The 22,733-nt window shown below is 38.3% G+C and overlaps 1 protein-coding gene across 1 annotated transcript in view; it reads left to right on the top strand.

The window, feature by feature from the left end:
• Positions 1-14,002, top strand: part of LOC148802967 (senescence-specific cysteine protease SAG12-like) — an 84,099-nt gene extending 70,097 nt beyond the window's left edge. The window contains exon 4 of the mRNA XM_088886313.1: positions 13,524-14,002. Coding sequence (XP_088742439.1) covers positions 13,524-14,002 — 479 coding nt within the window. The remainder of the gene's footprint in view (positions 1-13,523) is intronic.
• Positions 14,003-22,733: the final 8,731 nt, after the last annotated feature.

The following is a 22,733-nucleotide window of genomic DNA, read 5'->3' as shown; positions in this document are numbered from 1 at the left end:
GAGGAAACCTTTTCGCCTGTGGCCATGCTTAAATCCATTAGGATCCTGCTAGCTGTAGCAGCATATCATGATTATGAGATTTGGCAGATGGATGTCAAAACTGCATTCCTGAATGGTGATCTTACTGAAGATATCTATACACAGCAGCCGAAAGGCTTCATTGCTGCAGATTAGGAAAACATGGTATGTAAACTTAACAGATCCATTTATGGGCTTAAACAAGCTTCTAGAAGTTGGAACATCCGTTTTAACTCTACTGTTAAATTGTTTGACTTCGAGCAGAATCCGGATGAACCCTGTGTCTACAGGAAGTACAGTGGGGATAAGGTTACCTTCTTGGTTCTGTATGTAGATTACATTCTACTCATTGGGAATGATGTAGGAATGTTAACTACAGTGAAAGTATGGCTTTCGCAGCAATTCTCCATGAAAGATCTTGGAGAAGCCTCCTATATACTGGGTCTTCGACTCTATAGAGATAGATCAAAGCGGATAATAGGATTATCCCAATCTGCTTACGTTGACAAAATAGTCAAAAGATACAGCATGGAAAACTCCAAGAAAGGAAATGTTCCTTTCAAGCACGGAGTCACTCTCTCCAAGAAGATGTCTCCCAAGACTTCTGAGGAGATTGATGGCATGAAAGACGTTCCCTATGCCTCTACCGTAGGGAGCATCATGTATGCCATGCTGTGCACTCGTCCTGACATTGCTCAGGCAGTGAGTGTAGTAAGCAGATTTCAGGCCAACCCAGGGCAGGAGCATTGGACTGCTGTGAAAAACATACTTAAGTAACTCCGAAGGACAAAAGTGTTTTGTCTGGTGTTCGACGGTAGCTCACTACAGATCCAAGGGTATACAGATGCCGATTTCCAGTTAGACCTAGATGATAGAAAGTCTACATCTGGATATGTTTTCACGATGGGATCGTGTGTTGTTTGCTGGAAAAGCAGCAAACAGGGGTCAACTGCAGACTCCACGACCGAAGCCGAATACATTGCCGCAAGTGAGGCTGCCAAAGAAGCTTTGTGGATGAAGAAGTTCGTTCACGAGTTGGGAGTTGTTCCGTCCAGCACATCACCCATCCCATTGTTGTGTGACAACAATGGAGCCATTGCTCAGGCTAAGGAGCCACGAGCCCACTCGAACTCGAAGCACATCGAGAGGAAGTACCACGTACTACGGGAGATTGTTGGAAGAGGGGACGTCCTGATTTAGAAGGTAGCGTCAGCGAAAAATGTAGTAGACCCATTGACAAAGCCACTATCATAGAAAGTGTTTGAGAAACGCGTGGAAAGCATGGGACTCCGGCTAGTACCTGATTGGACCTAAGTGCAAGTGGGAGCTGTTAGACAGTTTTGTATGCCCTTAGCTTCAATCAGAATGATGTACTTTATGAGTTTATTGTAAATGAATAAAGATACATATTTGATTCATGTTCCCTTGGTATGTTTCTGTGTAATACCCTTAAACTGGACACTTAATGAGACTCGTGTTAGTTTAGAATGTTCACAGCCAGTGGGTTGGTCTGGGGAGACCTATCCTGACAAGGCTGACACTGTGGTGCCACCAAGTCGGTTGGGGTGGCCTGTCTCAGCTGCCAGGGTGAGACCCTAGGCACATACAGTGTAGGATTAATTGAATCTTTGAACTGGACCAGATTTCCAGTATTGCCCTAGACCTTGGAGATTGATGGGCAAAACTGGAAAGTTACACCCGACCCCTAGACTTGATTATGATACTGCACTAGGTGTCGGATTGGGCTATCTTTGATGTACCAATCAGTGAGATCCTTAGCGGGGGTCGAAACCTGGGTATGTTGGGACAGTTTGAGAATTCATCTGAGTGGGTGATCATAGTGACAGGATCAGCCCCTTTGTCGGACAAAGGTAATGATCGGGGATGCACTCTCACTGATGGAAACCAAGACTACCGGCAGCCGATTTCAACCGTTGAGATTTGTTTTGCAAAATATATTTTATATAAGATATAAAAGTATATATATGGTTTCTAAAATGTTTGCAAAAGGTTTTAATTCCCGGGATCCATATGAGTGTAGAGTGCAACACTGTTCCTTGCAGCCGAGGGAGAGGTCCTCTCTTGTCGGGCAGTGTATGATCATTATGGGCTGAGAGGTTAAGTGTAAGACCATTGAGGATAATACCTGATGGCTAATCTTGCATCTGCCCACAGTCCCTGGGTGTTACAAGGTGGCTTGGCCCAGGGACTACTTAGGGTAAGTGTTGGGCCCATAGAGCCCATTTGATGGGTTTTAGGGGGTGCACTGTCTTTAACAGTGTATTCGGCCAGACCTTGTAACAAAGGCTGGGCCGAACCCATGTGGCTGATGTGTAGATCAATGCTTGGGTCCCATGCCATACAAGGAAGCCCAACTGGGCAGCAGTTAAGAGGGTTAAGTGAGCACATAAGCTTAATGGGCCTAAAGCCCATTTCGAACTGGGCTGTTTATTTAGTTAATAAAGGGGCGAAATCTGAAGTGGATCAGCTAATAGAATTGGGCTTAGACCCTATCCACTTAGAGAGTCCAAGATCTAAATAAGATATAGATCTAGAAACCTCCTAATCAGATTAGGAGATGGCTGATCTGATCTCCAGATAAGATAAGGATTATCCCTTATCACTTAAAGGGACTTCTAACCCAAATATGATTTGGATTAGCAACTCCTAATCTGATTAGGAGCTGATCCCTTTAAGATTATAAAAGAAGAAGGGGGCGGCAGCCTAAAGAATATACACACAGATCATCAGGTTTTCTTTAGTGCTGAAATCAAGAAGAGAGAATTCTGCTCCCTGCAAATACTCTTTTGCCGCCTCCCTGTTCTTGCCGCCCTGTTTGCCAGTTCGATCTCCACCTGGGGGAGAAGTCAAGATTGGATCTTGACACCAGTCCTTTGAGAATGGATTGAAAGGAAGCTGTGCTCATGTACCATCTTGCTGATTCTTGCGAAGGACAGAGTTCTTGGAGAAGAACACTACTGATTCTGCTCCACCTGCACTGCGCCATCTTCAGTGGGAACAGTCTTTGGATCCTTCTTTGGGCATGAACACCTTCGTTGGGAGATATTACTTCTCCGTATCAGGTATAATCCTTCCCACTCCTTTTTGGTTCAGATCTGGTTCAGTTTATGGTTCAAGATTGATCCTTGAAAATATGATTTTCTATAGGATGGATCTCTCATCCCTTCACCCTTATCTTATCTACAGATTTAGATTAGCTTTCTCCTAATCTCATTAGGAGGTTTCTAGATCTGAATCATATTCAGATCTGAATTCTCTGAGTGGATAGGATTAAGACCCTATCCTATCTACTACTCTATCTCAGAATTTGCCCCTTTAATTAACTAATTAAATAGCCCAGTTCAAAATGGGCTTTAGGCCCATTAAGCTTATGTGCTCACTTAACCTTCCTAATTGCTACCTAGCTGGGCTTCCTTGTATGGCGTGGGACCCAAGCATTGATCTACTCATCAGCCACATGGTTTCGGCCCATCCTTTGTTACAAGGCCTGGCCGAATACACTATTAAAGACAGTGCACCCCTTGAAACCCATCAAATGGGCTCTATGGGCCCAACACTTACCCTAAGTGGTCCCTGGGCCAAGCCACCTTGTAACACCCAGGGACTGTGGGCAGATGCAAGATTAGCCCATCAGGTATTATCCTCAATGGTCTTACACTTAACCTCTCAGCCCATAATGATCACACACTGCCCGACAAGAGAGGACCTCTCCCTCGGCTGCAAGGAACAGTGTTGCACTCTCCACTTATATGGATCCTGGGAATTAAAACCCTTTTGCAAACATTTGAGAAACCATAATATATATATATATATATATACTTTTATATCTCATATAAAATATACTTTGCAAAACAAATCTCAACGGTTGAAATCGGCTGCCAGTAGTCTTGGTTTCCATCAGTGAGAGTGCATCCCCGATCATTACCTTTGTCCGACAAATGGGCTGATCCTGTCACTATGATCACCCACTCAGATGAATTCACAGACTGTCCCAACATACTTAGGTTTTGACCCCCGCTAAGGATCTCACTAATTGGTATATCAAAGACAGCCCAATTCGACACCAAGTGCAGTATCATAAAAGAGTCTAGGGGTCGGGTGTAACTTTCCAGTTTTGCCCATCAATCTCCAAGGTCCAGGGCAATACTGGAAATCTGATCCAGTTCATAGATTCAATTAATCCTACACTGTATGTGCCTAGGGTCTCACCCTGGCAACTGAGACAGGCCACCCCAACCGACTTGGTGGCACCACAGTGTCAGCCTTGTCAGGATAGGTCTCCCCAGACCGACCCACTGGCTATGAACATTCTAAACCAACACGAGTCTCATTAATAGTCCAGTTTAAGGGTATTACACAGAAACATACCAAGGGAACATGAATCAAATATGCACTTTTATTCATTTACAATAAACTCATAAAGTATATCATTCTGATGGAAGCTAAGGGCATACAAAACTGTCTAACAATTCTAATGTTGTTGTTGTTGAATCTGCAGTTGTTGTGTCTATTGTTGCCCCTATTAGGGTGGCAAACTTGTCCTCACAGGCTCTCATCTGATTGCTCATTCCGTAGATACATTACACCAGGTCATAGAACTAGCGCGTGTCGGCTCCAGTGGGAGCCACGGAGGGCTCATCCGCAGGAGGAGGCGCATTCACATGATATGGTGTCTTGGTTGGGTCTAGAGTGGGTGGGACGCCTGGTGGGGTAAAAGGCACATTTCCGATAGTCACTAAAGGTACTTATGGGATCATTCCGAGCTGCTCGTGTCCCTTAGTGATTTGATTATTGTTGTTGTTGGAGGGCTGGTTGCTTGATGAAGAGATGGATATTAGTGTAAGATGCTTAAAAATGAGAACTTAGCTTTTTTCCATGTACTGTCACAGACGGCGCCAATTGATGGTATGCGAGCAAGCGGCTCTCACGTGGTAGATGACTTGGATGCCGAATCGGATGCTCACATTCAGTGGCCAAGCTGTATCATTCTACAAAAGGCGAGAGTTAGAGTGCTCGGGTTGTTTTTACTCGGGGTGGGCACTCCGATGCTTAAGTCAACGAAGAGTTCTTAGAAGTTCTTAAGAGATTAGAGAGTGCGAGAGCTTATAACCGTGCATACCTCTTCTGTAGAAATGAGACCTTTATATAGGCGTGAGTGCTCAGAGACCTTCTAGTAATGGGTCTCAGGTTCTCGCAGAGCTGTTTCCGTTATGTCGGGAGAGTAATTATGTCGATTACGTAATCTGTGCAGAGGGTTTAGGTCCATCCAATTGGCTCTGATGCGTGTAATGTAAGTAATCCGGCCCAATGGTCGATTGATTAATATCTGGAGAACTCGGTCTAGCAACGGATTTGTGTGACAAGTCTGTGAGCATGCTCTGTAGGTTGCCAATAGTACCTTTCTTTGCTCGACCGATCTACGAAGTAAGTAGCCCCTTGTTCGGAGGTCCTTCAAATCGGCCAAAATGAGGTATTTTAGGTCGGCCCCGCTAGGTGCTACCAGCCAACCTGCCGAGGTGATCTGCTTACTTACTACTGAGATATCACTTGAAAGCCACATTTCATAATATCATTTGGTGGACCAAATTACCCCTCATCACCTCCCAATTTCCTACTCACTTTTCCTACTCTTAGTCTTCTCTTGAGATAGACGCCAGCCTTTTGCTCATGGACTTAATTCTTTTCTAAAAGCCTACCATTGACTTACGTTCTTTAATCATGTCTTATGTCTTTCTAAGATGTCCACAACCACAAGGTACTTGGAGACACCTCCCTTATCAACTTAATTAATTCCATCCCATACAATCGAGAGTTGAGACACGGCCAACCGGTTTCAGCCCAGATTTCCTACTCACTTTTCCTATCCACTCTCTACCCTCCGTGAATTACATCCAAACATCTCTTAATTCAAAATAAAGAAATTAGGGGTGACAATGTTGACCCTGACGCTTTTGACCCACCCAACCCACCCATTTCAATAGTGGGTTATATGGGTCAAGTGACCCATTAGGGTCAAGGAAAAAGAGGGTCAGAGTGGGTTGGGTCGAGGGTACCCATTGGGTCAAAAGGGGTTAGGGTTACTTGGGTAAGGAGAGGGTCGAGAGAGGGTAAGACCGTAAGAGGAGAGGGTCGAGAGAGAGTTGCAGCAAGAGTTGAACTGTTGAACAAAGATCTCTAGGTTTTTCTTAGTTCTCAGTCGAATGAACTTCCACCATTGAAGATTAATCCATTATTTAAGTTTCAGAGCTTTGCTCTTTGTTCCACTAGTCATTAGATCAAGTGCAAGATCGAAAGGTGTTAGGGTTTCAATCCATTTTCTGTTATTTGTTTCACCATTGAAGCAAGTTCTCCACCATTGAAGCAGATTGTCCTCTCTACCATTGAAACAAGTTTGTCCTCTTAGCCTCAATGCCATTGTTTCTCAGAGTTCTCAAATCTCAAGTCGCGTGTACATCAGATTTTTGGATAGGTAAATCTTTTGACATTGCTCAACCTTCATTGATTATCTGCCTCCCATAGTCATATTGTTCAATTAAAAAGTTGAACATGAAACATGTCTGAAACTTGTCCCTGTTGCATATATTTTGTGCCAAAAGTGCCCAAAACATATATTTACTCTCTAGTGGACATAGAAAGATCCCCATTGGTTAGGTGGGATGATTCATGGCAAGTTGAGTCATGGGCTCATGGGGATCTCTTTGTGTTGGATGACTGTTGGAAGAAAAAGATAAAACAGAGAAAAGAACAAAATGACTACAAGGCTGCTGGACTGGATCAATGAATGTCTCCCTTAACTTGTTGCTTGTAATGGAGCTTCATTTATTAAACACCACAGATTTACAGTATAGACTAATGCAAATCAACCCAGCAAGTATGTCTTCAGTTTGTTCTTTTATCAAATATCTAAGGCCGCTTGTCTTCTCGTTATATCTCGTCTAGAGGTGATGGTTTTAATTAAGTTGGGTTGACGTGAGCGTCCATTCTTGATAAGTTCATTTCTTTTATTTTGTTGAAGATTGACGATGACTTGTCTAAACTTAGATTCTAAGGCTACCATTTGCCCATGCCCATTGAACATGGTCACTATTTTTTGACAATCTTATCTAATATCTAGCACTGAACCCCACATCAGTTCTGTAAATTTAAATTAAGGTCCACGACATTGACTGATTGTTAATTAAATTGGAGCAATGGATGTCACATCTTCTACTATGCTGCACAAGTCCAAGATCATAACAATTGTATTGTTATAATTTATAGCCTCAAATCTGCCGCTCTATTCATTATAATATGGTTTGGTAAAGAAGTTTTCAATCAACACCATGGGATGGTCTCCAATGAATAAAGAATATTGGATAGAACAACAAAGTTTCAGCAAACTGTTTGAGTTTAAATATGACTTCATTTATAAAGAATTATCTTCAGAACTTTAAAGAATAATGATAGAACTTCTCTGTGTCATCCAAATTAAATATTTGATACTAGAAACATTCATTTGGAATCATATTCTAGTTAGCTGATTTTTGAACCTATCACTCTCCATTCTAGGAGGGTGGGACACCTAAGTAGCTTACCCCAGGTTGGAACACATGGAAAGTTATATGCCCCCAAACTATGTTAGAGGTCTTGTGTCTAAGTAGCTATGAAAAGTCCCTAGTTGTCATCAATGACCCTTAATCACAATTCACAATGTATCTAATCTTCCAAGCTCACTCTTTTGATTAAAATAACATTAGCATTATACACCAGAAATGCCACACTTCAACAACTTCAGCTTTTTAACTTCTCTGATACTTATGGTTTATAACTTTAACCCAACACAGACATGATAAGACTTGATCATGCCCAATCTAGCTTCTAAAATCAACATTTCAAATATTTCCTCAAAATCTCTATGTTCTTTTCAATTAAATAAGGTCTATTACTTTCCTTCTTTTTTTTCTTCTGTTACAAATAGCAAGGCATGAGTTTCTGCTAGTATATTGTCACTAATTCAGAAAGTATTATTTAACGAAATGAACATTTTCACCGATCTACTAGACCAACCCATAGTTTCCTGATTCAGCTTCCTGCTTGTGTGGTACAAGTTGGCCTTGATTCATAATGAAGGAAAATTACAAAGTGGGGTAAACCATGCACAAGCCATAATATTTTATTTATTTTGTTTATAATTAAGGAACAAGTTAATTACTTGCTTTTGTAAAATGGAAAAATAAGTAAGTTGGTTGACAAAAATGGATATTTTTTGTCTAAAACTTGTCTTTGTGTCCCTGTTCCACATTGCTTACTTGGATTTAGTAGCAAATATATAAATGTTCAAGGTTTCTGATCATAATAAGGCAAAGCTTTTCTGAACTTGGTGCTAAAGATATCGGGAATGTAGGATCTGATGACCATCTCAGTATTTACAGAACGAAAACTGAAATCAGTAATCTCTTGGTAGAAACTGGAATTTTGTATGCCTAGAAATGCATGTGATATTTAGCTAAAATGATTAAGCATATGTTTCAATTTCCTTGAAGCAACAAATTATTATTCCATCTAGAGGAGCATCCTTGAATTAGCAACAAACTTTTGTAGGCATGAACAAAGTATTGTTCCATGTCATACTCTAATATATAGCATCTATAGGCATGGTCAAAGTATGTACTTAAATTTGCTCATGGCTAAACATAATGAATGTTATTTTTGTATTATTTCTCTTATTTCTCATACACTTACAATATGACATATGTATTTTGTTCTCTTTGTCATACACCTAAATTGTATGTTTGCATGTTTTTTTTCAAGATTTTGATCAAAATGTCAGAAGTTATACGTTTTTTCGGATTTTTTTCTGCAAAAGTTATACACTTTTTTTATAATTTCTACTTTTTTGCATTTTCTACAATTTTCTGCATTTTCTGGTATTTTTGGCATTTTCTGCTATTTGTATACATAATTTTTTCAATATTCTGGTATTCTCTGCTATTTTCTGCTATTTGTCTACAATTTTATGGTGTTTTCTGCATTTTCTGTAATTTTCTGGTATTTTTTGCATTTTTTGCAAATTTTTGCTATTTTTGGTATTTTCTGAATTTTCTGGTATTTTCTGTAATTTTCTGCAATTTCCTGGTATTTTTTGCAATTTGTATGCAATTGTATGCTATTTTCTGGTATTTTCTGAATTGTTTGCAATTTCCTGGTATTTTTTGCTATTTGTCTGCAATTTTCTTTATTTTTCATGCATTTTTCTGCAATTTTTTGGTAATTTTCTGCATTTTCTGCTAATTTCTTGTATTTTCTGTAACTTTCTTTTATTTCTCAAATTTTCTGCTACTTTCTGCAACTTCCTAGTTTTTTCTGCTATTTTTCTGCAATTTTCTTGTATTTCCTGCATTTCTGCAATTTACTGGTATTTACTGCAATTTATGCTATTTTTCTGCAATGTTCTACAATTTTTTGGTATTTTCTGCATTTTTTGTAAGTTTCTGTAATTTCTGAAATTTTCTGCAATTTTGTGGTATTTTTCTGCATTTTTTTGTTTTTTCTGCATTTTCTGTTATTTCCTGATATTTTCTGCTATTTTCCTGCATTTTCTGCTATTTTCCTGCATTTTCTACAATTCTCTGTTATTTTTTGTAATTTTCAGCATTTTCTTCTATGTTTTGCTATTTTCTGAAACTTTCTGCAATTTTCTACATTCTCTGCAATTGTCTACTACTTTCTGCATTTTCTTAATATTGTTATCGCTTTGGCCCTTTGTAAATCGGCCAAAATCAGATGGCATAACAATTGATATATCTTAATATTTTACATTTTAAATATAATTTTTAATATGGAAAAGTGGGAAATTTCCCATATTTCTTAGTCTAAAATGATTTATATCATAAATTTAATTATCAAATATATTTTTCACAATTTCACCATAATTTTTAAAATTTAAATTTAACTTTTAAGCTTAAATATTTTGAACCAACTAACAAAACCAAAAAATCAACCAAAATACATTTGAGTTGGTCGGTTTTCACAAATGATCAGTTAGTTTTATCTAACCAACTCCCCATCCTAACCTAGACAATTTAGTTGGCTAAACAGCCTACAACCGAAGTGAACCAACTCATGAATGTTCATAATTTTAGCTAAATTAATAGTCTCATCTCTCATAAATAAAAATATTTTAATCTCCAATAATTATTAAAGATTTATAGAAAAAATGTACAATAATTGAAAATATATTGATAATGAAAAATACAATAATTACAAAAATACAATACATACTAAAAATATATTAAATTAGTCAATAAATAGTATAATATCAAATAACAGTTTAATCTCTAATAAATATTAATCAATAAGTTATAACAAAAATATAATAAATACAATAAGTACAATAAACAAAATTTAAAAATTTCAATAGTAGTAGTTCAATCTCCAATAACTATTGAAAGTTTTCTATTAAATAACAAAACAAAAATAAACTTATGCATAATTATTGAAAATAGATTAATCAAAAAACAATAAATAATTACTGAAATACAATAGATATTAATATTAATATATATAATTGTATTATAAATATATATATTAAGGGTTTAAAATGGTTATTAATAAATATTAACTTTTATGAAAGTTATTTTCTAGAAATCTTAATTGATATAAGTGAAATTAGTTATTTACAATATTATATAAAAATATTAAATTATTACTAAATTTATTTCATTATTAATTTTAAAAAATACTAAGTTAATTTTAATTTCAATGTTATGATATAATTATTTTTCTACTTTTCAAAGTTTTTTAAAGTTACTACATAACTTATTTATTTTAACTAATTTAAAATCTAGTTATGTTAAATTTTGTTATTTAAAATATTTAGTATTTTAATTACTTAAATAGTATGTAAAATATTTAAATTTTAAAATATTCATGATTTATTGAATTTAGTAATCCATAAAATTATAATTTATACTATAATTACATAATTTCATTATTAATTTTGCATGATATTAAATTATTGTTAATTTCAATATTATGTTATAATTATTTTTCTTCATTTAAGAAATTTTTAAATTTATTACATAATATTGTTATTTTAACTATTCAAATCTAGTTATGTTAAATATTTAATTATTTAAATATTTAAGTAATATGTAAAATTTTTAAAATTTTTTGTTATATACTTGATTTAATAATCCATAAAATTATAATTCATACTATTAATACATAATTTCATTATTAATTTTTCAATATATTAAATTATTATTAATTTCAATATTATGTTATAGTTATTTTCTACTTGTAAGAAAATTTTTAAAATTATTACAAATTTTCGTTATTTTAACTATTTAAAATATAGTTCTGTTATATATTTAGTTATTTAAATATTTAAACAGTATGTAAAATATTTAAAATTTCTTTTATTTGAATTTTATTTATTTAAGGCTATTACATATTACTACATATTTTGTTATATAATTATTTATATATTTATAATATTATGCTATTTAGGATGTTTATTTCTTAAAATATTAAAATAAGATTTTATATTTTAACGTTAAATTTTTATTATTTGAATAAACATTTAAATTGATGATCCAAAGAAAACAGAATTTAAATTGTTAGTACATAATTTCGTTATATATTTTGTAATAATATAATATTATTTTTTTTGTGCTTTTAATAAATATTTAAAGTTATTATATAATTTTGTTAGACTATTTAGATAATTCTTAAATTTGTTAATCCAAACTTTCTTTAGATATAGAAGAAAAGTGGGGGAGAGGATAAATAGGAATTACAGATAATTTATATATTTATAATTTATCATAAAAATAATAAATAATTACCGAAGTACAATAAATATTAATTTTAGTATATATAATTATATAATAAATACAGATTAATAGTTTAAAATTATTATTAATAAATATTAATTTTTTGAAAGTTATTTTCTCGAATTATTACTTCAAATATGTGAAATTAGTTACTTATAATATTATGTAAAAATATTAAATTATTATTAATTTCAATATTAGGTTTTAATTATTTTTCTACTTTAAAGATTTTTTTAGAACATATTATTACATATTATTAAATATTTGAAAAACATTTAAATTTATAATTCGGAAAAACATAATTTAAATTTTTAGAACATAATTTCGTGATATATTTTGTAAAAATATAAAGTTACTTTTTTGTGTTTTTAATACATATTTTAAAGTTATTATTTAATTTTGTTAGAATATTTAAATAATTATTAAATTTTTTAATCCAATCTTTCTTTAGAGAGATATAGATAAAAAGTAGGGGAGAGGATAAATAGGAATTAGAGATAATTTAGGAGAGAAACTCTCTACTAAATTAGAGATAATTTAGAAGATAAATAGGAATTATAGATAATTTTGGAGAAAGCGGGGGATAGTGGGGGATATAGTTTAGGAGAAATTTTAGAAACACCCCCTCTCTCAGCTGGAATTCTCACCAGCTTTCCAAAATCTGTAGAAAACTATATAAATTTCACAGTTTTTACAGGATTTGCATAGGGACCCTCAAAGGTCACAATATTGAATTTAACTGGGAAAATGGAAAATTTTGACTATTCTAAGGCCCAAGTAACACTAAAATGATGCTCCTTAAGGCATCAAAATATAGAGTTATCAGGAACCAACGAGGGTTCGACTACCTACGTTTGCCCCCCAATGGAGGTTCCTTTGTTTTGGTTGTTTTTTGGGAATGACATGCTGAGTTTATGAATAATGTGGTGAGAGGTTGAACTGGATTTTTTGTTTAGGTTCCCACAAATGGTGTCAATTAATGGTGATCTTATCACCTAACTGCCCTACTGGAGGACAACTCAAACGAGTGGTGTTGAGGTTGACAGACCGATATGCAGGAAGAAAGATATCAGAGTACCTGGGGGTTTCGACTTCAGCTAGGCACTCCGATGCTTATGTTAGCCGAGTTTAGTGAGCAAGAAAGCGAAGGGAGATTCTGAGAGCTAGAGAAATAAAATGCAATGAATGACGAGTACCTTGAGAAGGCATGGATGACATGCCGCCATTTGTTTCGGAACCGATAGGCATACTAATCGCATAAGGATAATGTGTCATGTTTATTGGTAACCAAGAGGTGGGCCGACTACTCAAGTCTTTGTCTACCCTGGTCAGGGAGGTCAAGTTGTCATCCAAAGTCACCAACTCATTCTCCCGAGGTGATGTGCTCCACTCTGCTGTGGAGTGACTTGCTGGTCTTCCATCAGTCGAGACGTAGGTCGAGCTGGTCGGCTTGGGCAGACTTGGTGGGTGCGACCTGCCTCCATATGGCGCTGACATGTCATTAAATGGTTTGGGCTAGCCACATGGCTCTTCGTGACCGAACGGTTAGATCACCCCTCATCGATCACTTATCAATTACATGTATACGAGTGTTTATATACGTGTAAATCAAGAAAGGCCAACAAATTTCTCTATCTGAGCAACAGCTGGTAGACTGCAACACTGAAAATAATGGCTGTGACGGTGGTTTTATGGATACTGCATTCCAATATATCCAACAAACTGGAGGCATTAACAGCGAAGAAAACTACCCTTACAGAGGAGTGCAGGGAATGTGCGACACAGAGAAATCAGCATCCCATGCAGCAAGTATCAGTGGATATGTGGACGTCCCATCAAATGATGAGAATGAGTTATTGAAGGCAGTAGCAATGCAACCAGTTTCTGTCGCCGTAGACGCTAGTTCCAACGACTTCCTCTTCTACTCAACTGGTGTTTTTACAGGGGAATGTGGAACTGATTTAAACCATGCTGTTACAGTGGTTGGTTATGGTACAAGTGAAGAGGGCATGAAGTACTGGCTACTCAAGAATTCGTGGGGCACTCAGTGGGGTGATAAGGGATATATGCGAATCCAACGAGATGTTGCTGCCTCAAATGGTGGCCTTTGTGGCATTGCCATGAAAGCCTCTTATCCTACCGCCTAATTAAACATCTATCAGCTATACTAGCTAATAAATACATGCATGCATGGTGATAATTGATATCGCTCGGAGTTTATATATATAAATTACAAAGAAGTTGCTCTAGGAATATGTTATAACGATGTCGTTGAGTGGGTTTGTTGTATTGAATGTTCCGTATTACTCAAGTATTAAGTGTTAACTATTTGTCATTGATCGTGTAACTTAAATTATATATACTACTACTGAATGTTTACCTATATAAGGTGTACGTATTTGATATATATATGATTGTTGTTATCACTCTCGACCATTTGTGTGTGGAGTCTTCATCATCTACTAGTTTGTATATGATGTTACCGGGAATTAAGTATCCGTGGGGCACTCAGTGGGGAGATAAGGGATATATGCGAATCGACCATTTGTTTGTGATAGTGAAGTTATTGGGAATTAGGTATTAATTTACCCTAAATCTCAATATCATCAATCAATTGGAAATCAAACTAAATCATTAAATTTAGAAGGAGAGTAATGCGAAAATTAACTAACAAGCTAAGAATGAAAATGTACCAAAGCTAGTTAAGAAATTTATGTATTGGATGTAGGCTTGACTAAACTTTATAGCAGCAATCCTAGATCTTAGGAATGGTGTCTCTTGAGATTTATGGATGAACAAAGGTCTTGTAACTGCTCCTTAATTGATACGCAAGGGTGGATATCTGAGACAATTCAATCTAGCTAATTAACATGCTTTTTCAAAAAATTTTCAGGGGTTTAATTTGTCAATCTGAGGTTCCCATGATTTCCTTTGTTTTTTTTTACGTACGGTGTTATTTTCAAATTTGTTCACATCAGATTCAAATCTTACATGCACTACATGTGCTTAATTACTAGTATATATATATATATATATATATATATATATAAATATATGAATGGCAACAGGGTGGGGCAGGGATGGGGAGCCTCTCCCCATCCCCTTCCTCATGAAATTTCCCATCCCCGTCCCAATGGGGAACCCCATCCCCATGGGGATACCCATTCCCGGTGATTTTTTATAATGTTAACCATTTTGTTTTTGTTTTTAGTTTTATTTAAAAAAATAAAATTTACAATCTTATTAGAAACGATTCAACCATATTTTTAAAAATATTAATATATAGATGCATGTGTACATATATACATATACAACGTATGCATACATATATACATAATATTAGTGTGGATCCTCGTCCCCACTAATGGGGATGAAAATTCCCCATCCCCGTCCCCATAGGGGAAAATCATCCCCATCCCTGCCCCATTTGAGGTGGATCACCACGGGGATTGGGCAAATGGGGAAAATTGGCAACCCTATATATATATCTTTTGAGACTGATATGCTTCCAAAGAAATTGGGGCAGCTTGTCTCGAATGCTAGGGTTAGACCCATAGCACATGTAGTGTGTGTTTAGATGAAAAATTGAACCAGTACCATTTTCTAGTTATTCCCTGGACCTTGGAGATTGATGGGCAAAACTGTCGAGTTACATATATCCCCTAAACTTGATTATGGTACTGCACTTGGTGTTGGATTGGGTTGTCTTTGATATGCCAATCAATCAGATCCATTGAGAGTCAAAACCTGGATATGTTGGGGCAGTTTGAGAATTCATCTGAGTGGGTGATCATAATGTTAAGATCGGCCCCCTTGTCGGACAAAGCGAAAGATTGGGCTTACACTCTCTCTGATGGAAATCTAAACTACCGGCAATGGATCTGTCAAGGAGAGGTGGCACTATACCTTGCAGCCAGGGGAGTGGTCCTTCCCTATTGGGTAGTGTTGTGACCATTATGGATTGAGAGGTTAAGTGTAAGAGACCATTACAGGGTTGATTACCTAATGGTCTTTATCTTAAGTTGTCACATGACAAATTAAGTTGTCATGTGCTCTAAGTCGAATCTATGTTAGGAAATGGTATGGAGCACCTATCCTCTTAAGAGGATAAGGCTTATCTCTTATTAGAGTCCACATCCAAATTAGATTTGGATAATCTCCTAATTTGATTTGGAGAAGTGCTCCATAAAGAGATAAAAGAAGAAGAGGGTGAACCAGACAAGAATACCACTATTTCTTATTCTCTCTTCTTCTCTTTTGTCTTCCATGAAACCCTGTCACGACCTAGGCTTTCAAGGACAGATGGAGATCAGTTTTCTTCTCATTTTTGCAAGAAAAATTTAGAGGAACTTCAAGCTCACCTTCCCCAGTTTGATCCAAGTAGTTGGGTTGCAATTTTGCTGAAAATTGTGTTATTGAATCAACTTCACCTACACACTGTGCCACCTTAGGATCTGCATTTGTGGTATCCATATCAGGTATAAATCTTCCTCTTTGATTGGTTTCAAATATAGTTTGATTTAGTGCAAGACCAATTCTGAAAAGTGCAATTTTTCAAAACATAGGGAGTTCGATTCCCAAAAGGATTAGTAAATTTTTTGAAATTTTGCCCAGCCATCTAGCATGGTTCGGCCATCCATACGATGAATCCTAACCCTTCCAACAGTGGTATCGGAGCCAGGTTCATCCCTTGGAATGAACCAAACTGGATTTTAACCAAAACTCAAATTGGCAAGTGAAGGAAGGTGGAATCCATCATATGGATGGCCAAACCATGCTCGATGGTTGGGCAAAATTTCAAAAATTTTCTTGCAACCTTTAGGGAATCGTATTCCCAGTTTTAAAAAGCTGCATTTCTCAAGGATCGTTCTTGCACCGAAACCAGACTAAATCTGAAACCAAAAAGAATGGAGAAGTATACCTGATACAGATTCCACAAATGTAGCTCCCAAAGTGATAGTTCACACTCAAACTGAATCCCAAAACCAACTTCTCTTGAAGATGGCACAGCTTGAATTGAAGCCGATTCAGCAACACAATTTTCAACAAAACTACAATCCAACACTTTGGATCGTACAAGGAAGGTGAGCATGAATTTTCTCTATATTTCTCTTCCAAAAATCAGAGGTGGAACTGATCAAGATCAGTCCAAGAAGGGGAGGTCGAATTAGGGTTTCTGAGGCATAAAGAACAGAGAGAGAGAGAATTAAGAGTAGAGTAAACTGGAGCAGATTCGATCTCCTCTTTTTTTCGGAGATTCCTAATCCAAATATTTATTTGGATTTGAACTCGCTAAGTGGATAAAACTTATCCTCTTATCCTAATGGCTGATCCAGACCCATATCCAAACCCATATTCACCCATATAAAATGACTGCTTAAGCTATCATGTGACACCCTAATTAATCCAATTAATCATGGCCTTTAGGCCTAATAAGCAAGTGGCTTACATCCTTGGTTTGTTGTTGGCCCATTTAGGTTCACTTTATTTAGCGTTGGACCCCAACAATGACCTCACATAAGCCTACATGGGTTCGTCCCAACCTCTGTGAAAAGGCTTGGCCGAATTCACTGTCAAGCAGTGTGAACCCCTGAGTCCATCAATATGGGCTCTTAATGGGCCCAACATTTATAGTAAATGATCAGTGAGTCCAACCATCCTATGAAGGCCCAAGGACAACAGACTTAAGTGAGATATTGAAGGGATGAGAGATCCATCCTATGGACGCCCAAAGATTGCGGAATAAGGGGCGAATTTCAAAAATTTTATCTCTCCCTTCAACTGGGAATCGTATTCCCATTTAGAAAAATCATATTTTCAAGGATCAATCTTGAACCATAAACTGAACCAGATCTGAACCAAAAGGAGTGGGAGAGGATTATACCTGATACGGAGAAATACTATCTCCCAATGGAGGTGTTCACGCCCAAGGAAGGATCCAAAATCTGCTCCCACTGAAGATGGCGCAGTGCAGGGTGGAGCAGAATCAGCAACGTTCTTCAAAAGAACTTGATCCTTCATAAGGATCAACTGGAGGACTTGAGTACAGCTCCAACCAATCTTTTCACAAAAGATTGAAATCAAGATCCAATCTTGATTGCTCCCAAGAACTGGAGATCGTACTGAAGGAATGGCAATGGCAGGAAGGTGGCGGCAGGAGAGAATTCGCAGTATGCAAAAAATCTCTCAATCTCTCTTTCTTTAAGAGAAGAATGCTGTTGATGATGTTGTGTAGTAGGCTGCCGCCCCCTTCCCCTTTTATAATCTCAAAAGGGATCAGCTCCTAATCAGATTAGGAGCTGCTAATCCAAATCATATTTGGGTTAGAAGTCCCTTAGTGATAAGGGATAACCCTTATCTTATCTGCAGATAAGATCAGCTGTCTCCTAATCTAATTAGGAGGTTTCCAGATCTAAATCTTATTTAGATCTTGGACTCTCTGAGTGGATAGGGTCTAAGCCCAATCCTTTTAGCTGACCCACTTCAGAATTCGCCCCCTTTAAATGACTGATCAAATCAGCCCAGTTCGAAATGGGCTTAAGGCCCATTAAGGTTATGTACTCAAAAAACTTCCAAATTGCTGCCCAGTTGGGCTTCCTTGTATGGCGTGGGACCCAAGCATTGATCTACACATCAGCCACATGGGTTCAGCCCAGCCTTTGTTACAAGGCCAGGCCGAATGCACTACTGAAGACAGTGTACCCCCTGAAACCCATCAAATGAGCTCTATGGGCCCAACACTTACACTAAGTGGTCCCTGGGCCAAGCCACCTTGTAACACCCAGGGACTATGGGCAGATGCAAGATTAGCCCATCAGGCATTATCCTCAATGGTCTTACACTTAACCTCTCAGCCCATAATGATCATACACTGCCCGACAAGAGAGGACCTCTCCCTCGGCTGCAAGGAACAGTGTTGCACTCTCCACTTATATGGATCCCGGGAATTAAAACCTTCTTGCAAACAATTTAGAAACCATACATATATACTTTTATATCTTATATAAAATATATTTTGCAAAACAAATCTCAATGGTTGAAATCGGCTGCCGGCAGTCTTGGTTTCCATCAGTGAGAGTGCATCTCCGATCATTACCTTTGTCCGACAAAGGGGCTGATCCTGTCACTATGATCACCCACTCAGATGAATTCTCGGACTGTCCCAACATACCCAGGTTTTGACCCCCGCTAAGGATCTCACTGATTGGTACATCAAAGACAGCCCAATCCGACACCTAGTGTAGTATCATAATCGAGTCTAGGGGTCGGGTGTAACTTTCCAGTTTTGCCCATCAATCTCCAAGGTCCAGGGCAATACTGGAAATCTGGTCCAGTTCAAAGATTCAATTAATCCTACACTGTATGTGCCTAGGGTCTCACCCCGGCAGTTGAGACAAGCCACCCCAACCGACTTGGTGGCACTACAGTGTCAGCCTTGTCAGGATAGGTCTCCCCAGACCGACCCACTTGCTGTGAACATTCTAAACTAACACGAGTCTCATTAAGTGTCCAGTTTAAGGGTATTACCCAGAAACATACCAAGGGAACATGAATCAAATATGTATCTTTATTCATTTACAATAAACTCATAAAGTACATCATTCTGATTGAAGCTAAGGGCATACAAAACTGTCTAACAGCTCCCACTTGCACTTAGGTCCAATCAGGTACTAGCCGGAGTCCCATGCTTTCCACGTGTTTCTCAAACACTTTCTGTGATAGTGGCTTTGTCAATGGGTCTGCTACATTTTCCGCTGACGCTACCTTCTGAATCAGGACGTCCCCTCTACCAACAATCTCCCGCAGTACGTGGTACTTCCTCTCGATGTGCTTCGACTTCGAGTGGGCTCGTGGCTCCTTAGCCTGAGCAATGGCTCCATTGTTGTCACACAACAATGGGATGGGTGATGTGCTGGACGGAACTACTCCCAACTCGTGAACGAACTTCTTCATCCACACGGCTTCTTTGGCAGCCTCACTTGCGGCAATGTACTCGGCCTCGGACGTGGAGTCTGCAGTGGACCCCTGTTTGCTGCTTTTCCAGCAAACAGCACACGATCCTATCGTGAAAACATATCCAGATGTAGACTTTCTATCATCTGGGTCTGACTGGAAATCGGCATCTGTAAACCCTTGGATCTGTAGTGAGCTACCGTCAAATACTAGACAAAACTCTTTTGTCCTTCGAAGGTACTTAAGTATGTTTTTCACAGCAGTCCAATGCTCCTGCCCTGGGTTGGCCTGAAATCTGCTTACTACACTCACTGCCTGAGCTATGTCAGGACAAGTGCACAGCATGGCATACATGATGCTCCCTACGGCTGAGGCATAAGGAACGTCTTTCATGCCATCAATCTCCTCAGACGTCTTGGGAGACATCTTCTTGGAGAGAGTGACTCCGTGCCTGAAAGGAACATTTCCTTTCTTGGAGTTTTCCATGTTGTATCTTTTGACTATTTTGTCAATGTAAGCAGATTGGGATAATCCTATTATTTGCTTCGATCTATCTCTATAGAGTCGAAGTCTCAGTATATAGGAGGCTTCTCCAAGGTCTTTCATGGAGAATTGCTGCGAAATCCATACTTTCACCGTAGTTAACATTCCCACATCATTCCCAATGAGTAGAATGTCATCTACATACAGAACCAAGAAGGTAACCTTATCCCCACTGTACTTCCTGTAGACACAGGGTTCATCCGGATTCTGCTCGAAGTCAAACGATTTGACAGCAGAGTTAAAACGGATGTTCCAACTTCTAGAAGCTTGCTTAAGCCCATAAATGGATCTGTTAAGTTTACATACCATGGTTTCCTGACCTACAGCAACGAAGCCTTGCGGCTGCTGCATATAGATATCTTCAGCAAGATCTCCATTCAGGAATGCAGTTTTGACATCCATCTGCCAAATCTCATAATCATGGTATGCTGCTACAGCTAGCAGGATCCTAATGGATTTAAGCATGGCCACAGGTGAAAAGGTTTCCTCATAATCGATGCCCTCTTTCTGAGTGTACCCTTTCGCCACCAGACGAGCCTTGAAGGTCTCAACTTTACCATCGGGGCCCTTCTTCCTCTTGTAAATCCATTTGCAACCGATTGCCTTTACCCCGGAGGGCGGATCTACTAGAGTCCAGACTCCATTGGTCTCTATTGAGTCCATCTCTGCCCTCATGGCCTCCACCCACTTCTGGGAATCTATGTCCAACATAGCTTCCGCGTAAGTCACGGGATCCTCCTCACTAGTCAAGGTTTCCACCAGGTAACTATCCTGGTCATAACCATAACGGACTAGTGGTCTGGATGCCCGAGTGGATCTTCTAAGTTGGTCACTACCTGGAACTTGTGGGACATCTCCCACTGCTCCTGAGCTCTCCTCATCAAGAACAACTTCCTGATGATGGGTGTCCAGGATATAGTCGGTTTCCAAGAATTGCACATTTCGACTGCGGAACACTTTCTGCTCACTTGGGTCATAGAAAAGGTAACCTACAGAGCCTTTTGGGTAGTCTACAAATAGGCAACGGCTGGTCTTAGATTCCAACTTGTCTGCACTCGTTCTTTTGACGTGTGCTGGACAACCCCAAATCTTCAAGTGTCTGACACTTGGTTTCTTTCCGGTGCAAAGTTCATATGGAGTATTCGGAACCGATTTGGTTGGAACCCGATTCAGCACGTAAATCACAGTCTCTAATGCGTAACCCCAAAAGGATGTGGGTAACTCTGAGTGTATGAGAAGCGACCGGACCATATCTAATAAGGTCCTATTCCTCCTCTCTGAAACACCGTTAAGTTGTGGTGTAGCGGGAGGAGCTAATTGTGATACTATCCGATTGTCCTTTAAGTAGTCCCTGAATTCGTCAGAGAGATATTCGCCACCTCGATCGGATCGAAGGGCTTTAATTTCTCTCCCTAACTGTTTCTCGACCTCTTGTCTAAACTCTTTGAACTTTTCAAAGGATTCAGACTTGTGTCTCATTAGGTACACGTAACCATATCGTGAAAAATCATCTGTGAAGGTGATGAAATACACGTGTTGATTTCATGTCCTAACACTCAGGGGACCACATACATCAGTATGTATTAGGTCAAGTGTGCCTGTACATCTTTCAGGCTTACCGTCAAATGGCCGTTTCGTCATCTTGCCTTGTAGGCAAGGCTCACAGGTGGGAAGATCTTCTACAGCTAGAAAATCCAAAGGACCATCCTTTACCAACCTTGTGATTCGGTCAACACCGATGTGGCGAAGTCGGTAATGCCACAGACACGTGGGATTAACTGTATCACGGGCTCTCTTCTTGGGGTTTTCAACCGACGTAGTTTCGGTTATGTTAGTTTCTAGAGAAGGATGTAGAACATAGAGACCGTTCTCCAGTTCCCCGTATGCGATGAATCTGTTATTTCTTTTAATAGTAATCGTATTACTAAAGAAGACAGAATAACCATCTGCACACAGTTTTGAGACAGAAATCAAATTTCTTCTTAAATTTTGTACATAAAAACAATCTTTAAGTACAATTATTCCTTCTCTAAAATATAGTTCCACGGTTCCTATGGCCGCGGCTGCAACAGTTGCAGTAGTCCCCAAGTAGAGTGTGACTTCTCCTTCACTCAGCCTTCTGCTTACCTTGAACCCCTGCAGTGAGTTACACGCATGAGTTGAAGCCCCGGAGTCAATAGACCAGGACGCAGAAGCTACCAATAAATTGGTTTCTATAACACAAGTTTCGAAGTTACCTTTCTTGGATTCCAGGTAGGCAGGACAATTCCTTTTCCAGTGGCCGGTCTTCTTGCAGAAGTGACAGGCATCCGATGCTTTGTCTTTCTTCTGCTTCTTGCTTTTAGTTGCTTTCTTCTGAGGCTTCTTTGCCTTCCTCTTTCT

This window comes from Nelumbo nucifera, chromosome 1 (genome assembly GCF_055504915.1).
Source record: "Nelumbo nucifera cultivar China Antique chromosome 1, China Antique-T2T, whole genome shotgun sequence".
Taxonomy (NCBI): Eukaryota; Viridiplantae; Streptophyta; class Magnoliopsida; order Proteales; family Nelumbonaceae; genus Nelumbo; species Nelumbo nucifera.
Note: the sequence above shows the minus strand (reverse complement) of the source record. Positions and strands in the feature narration are given on the sequence as shown.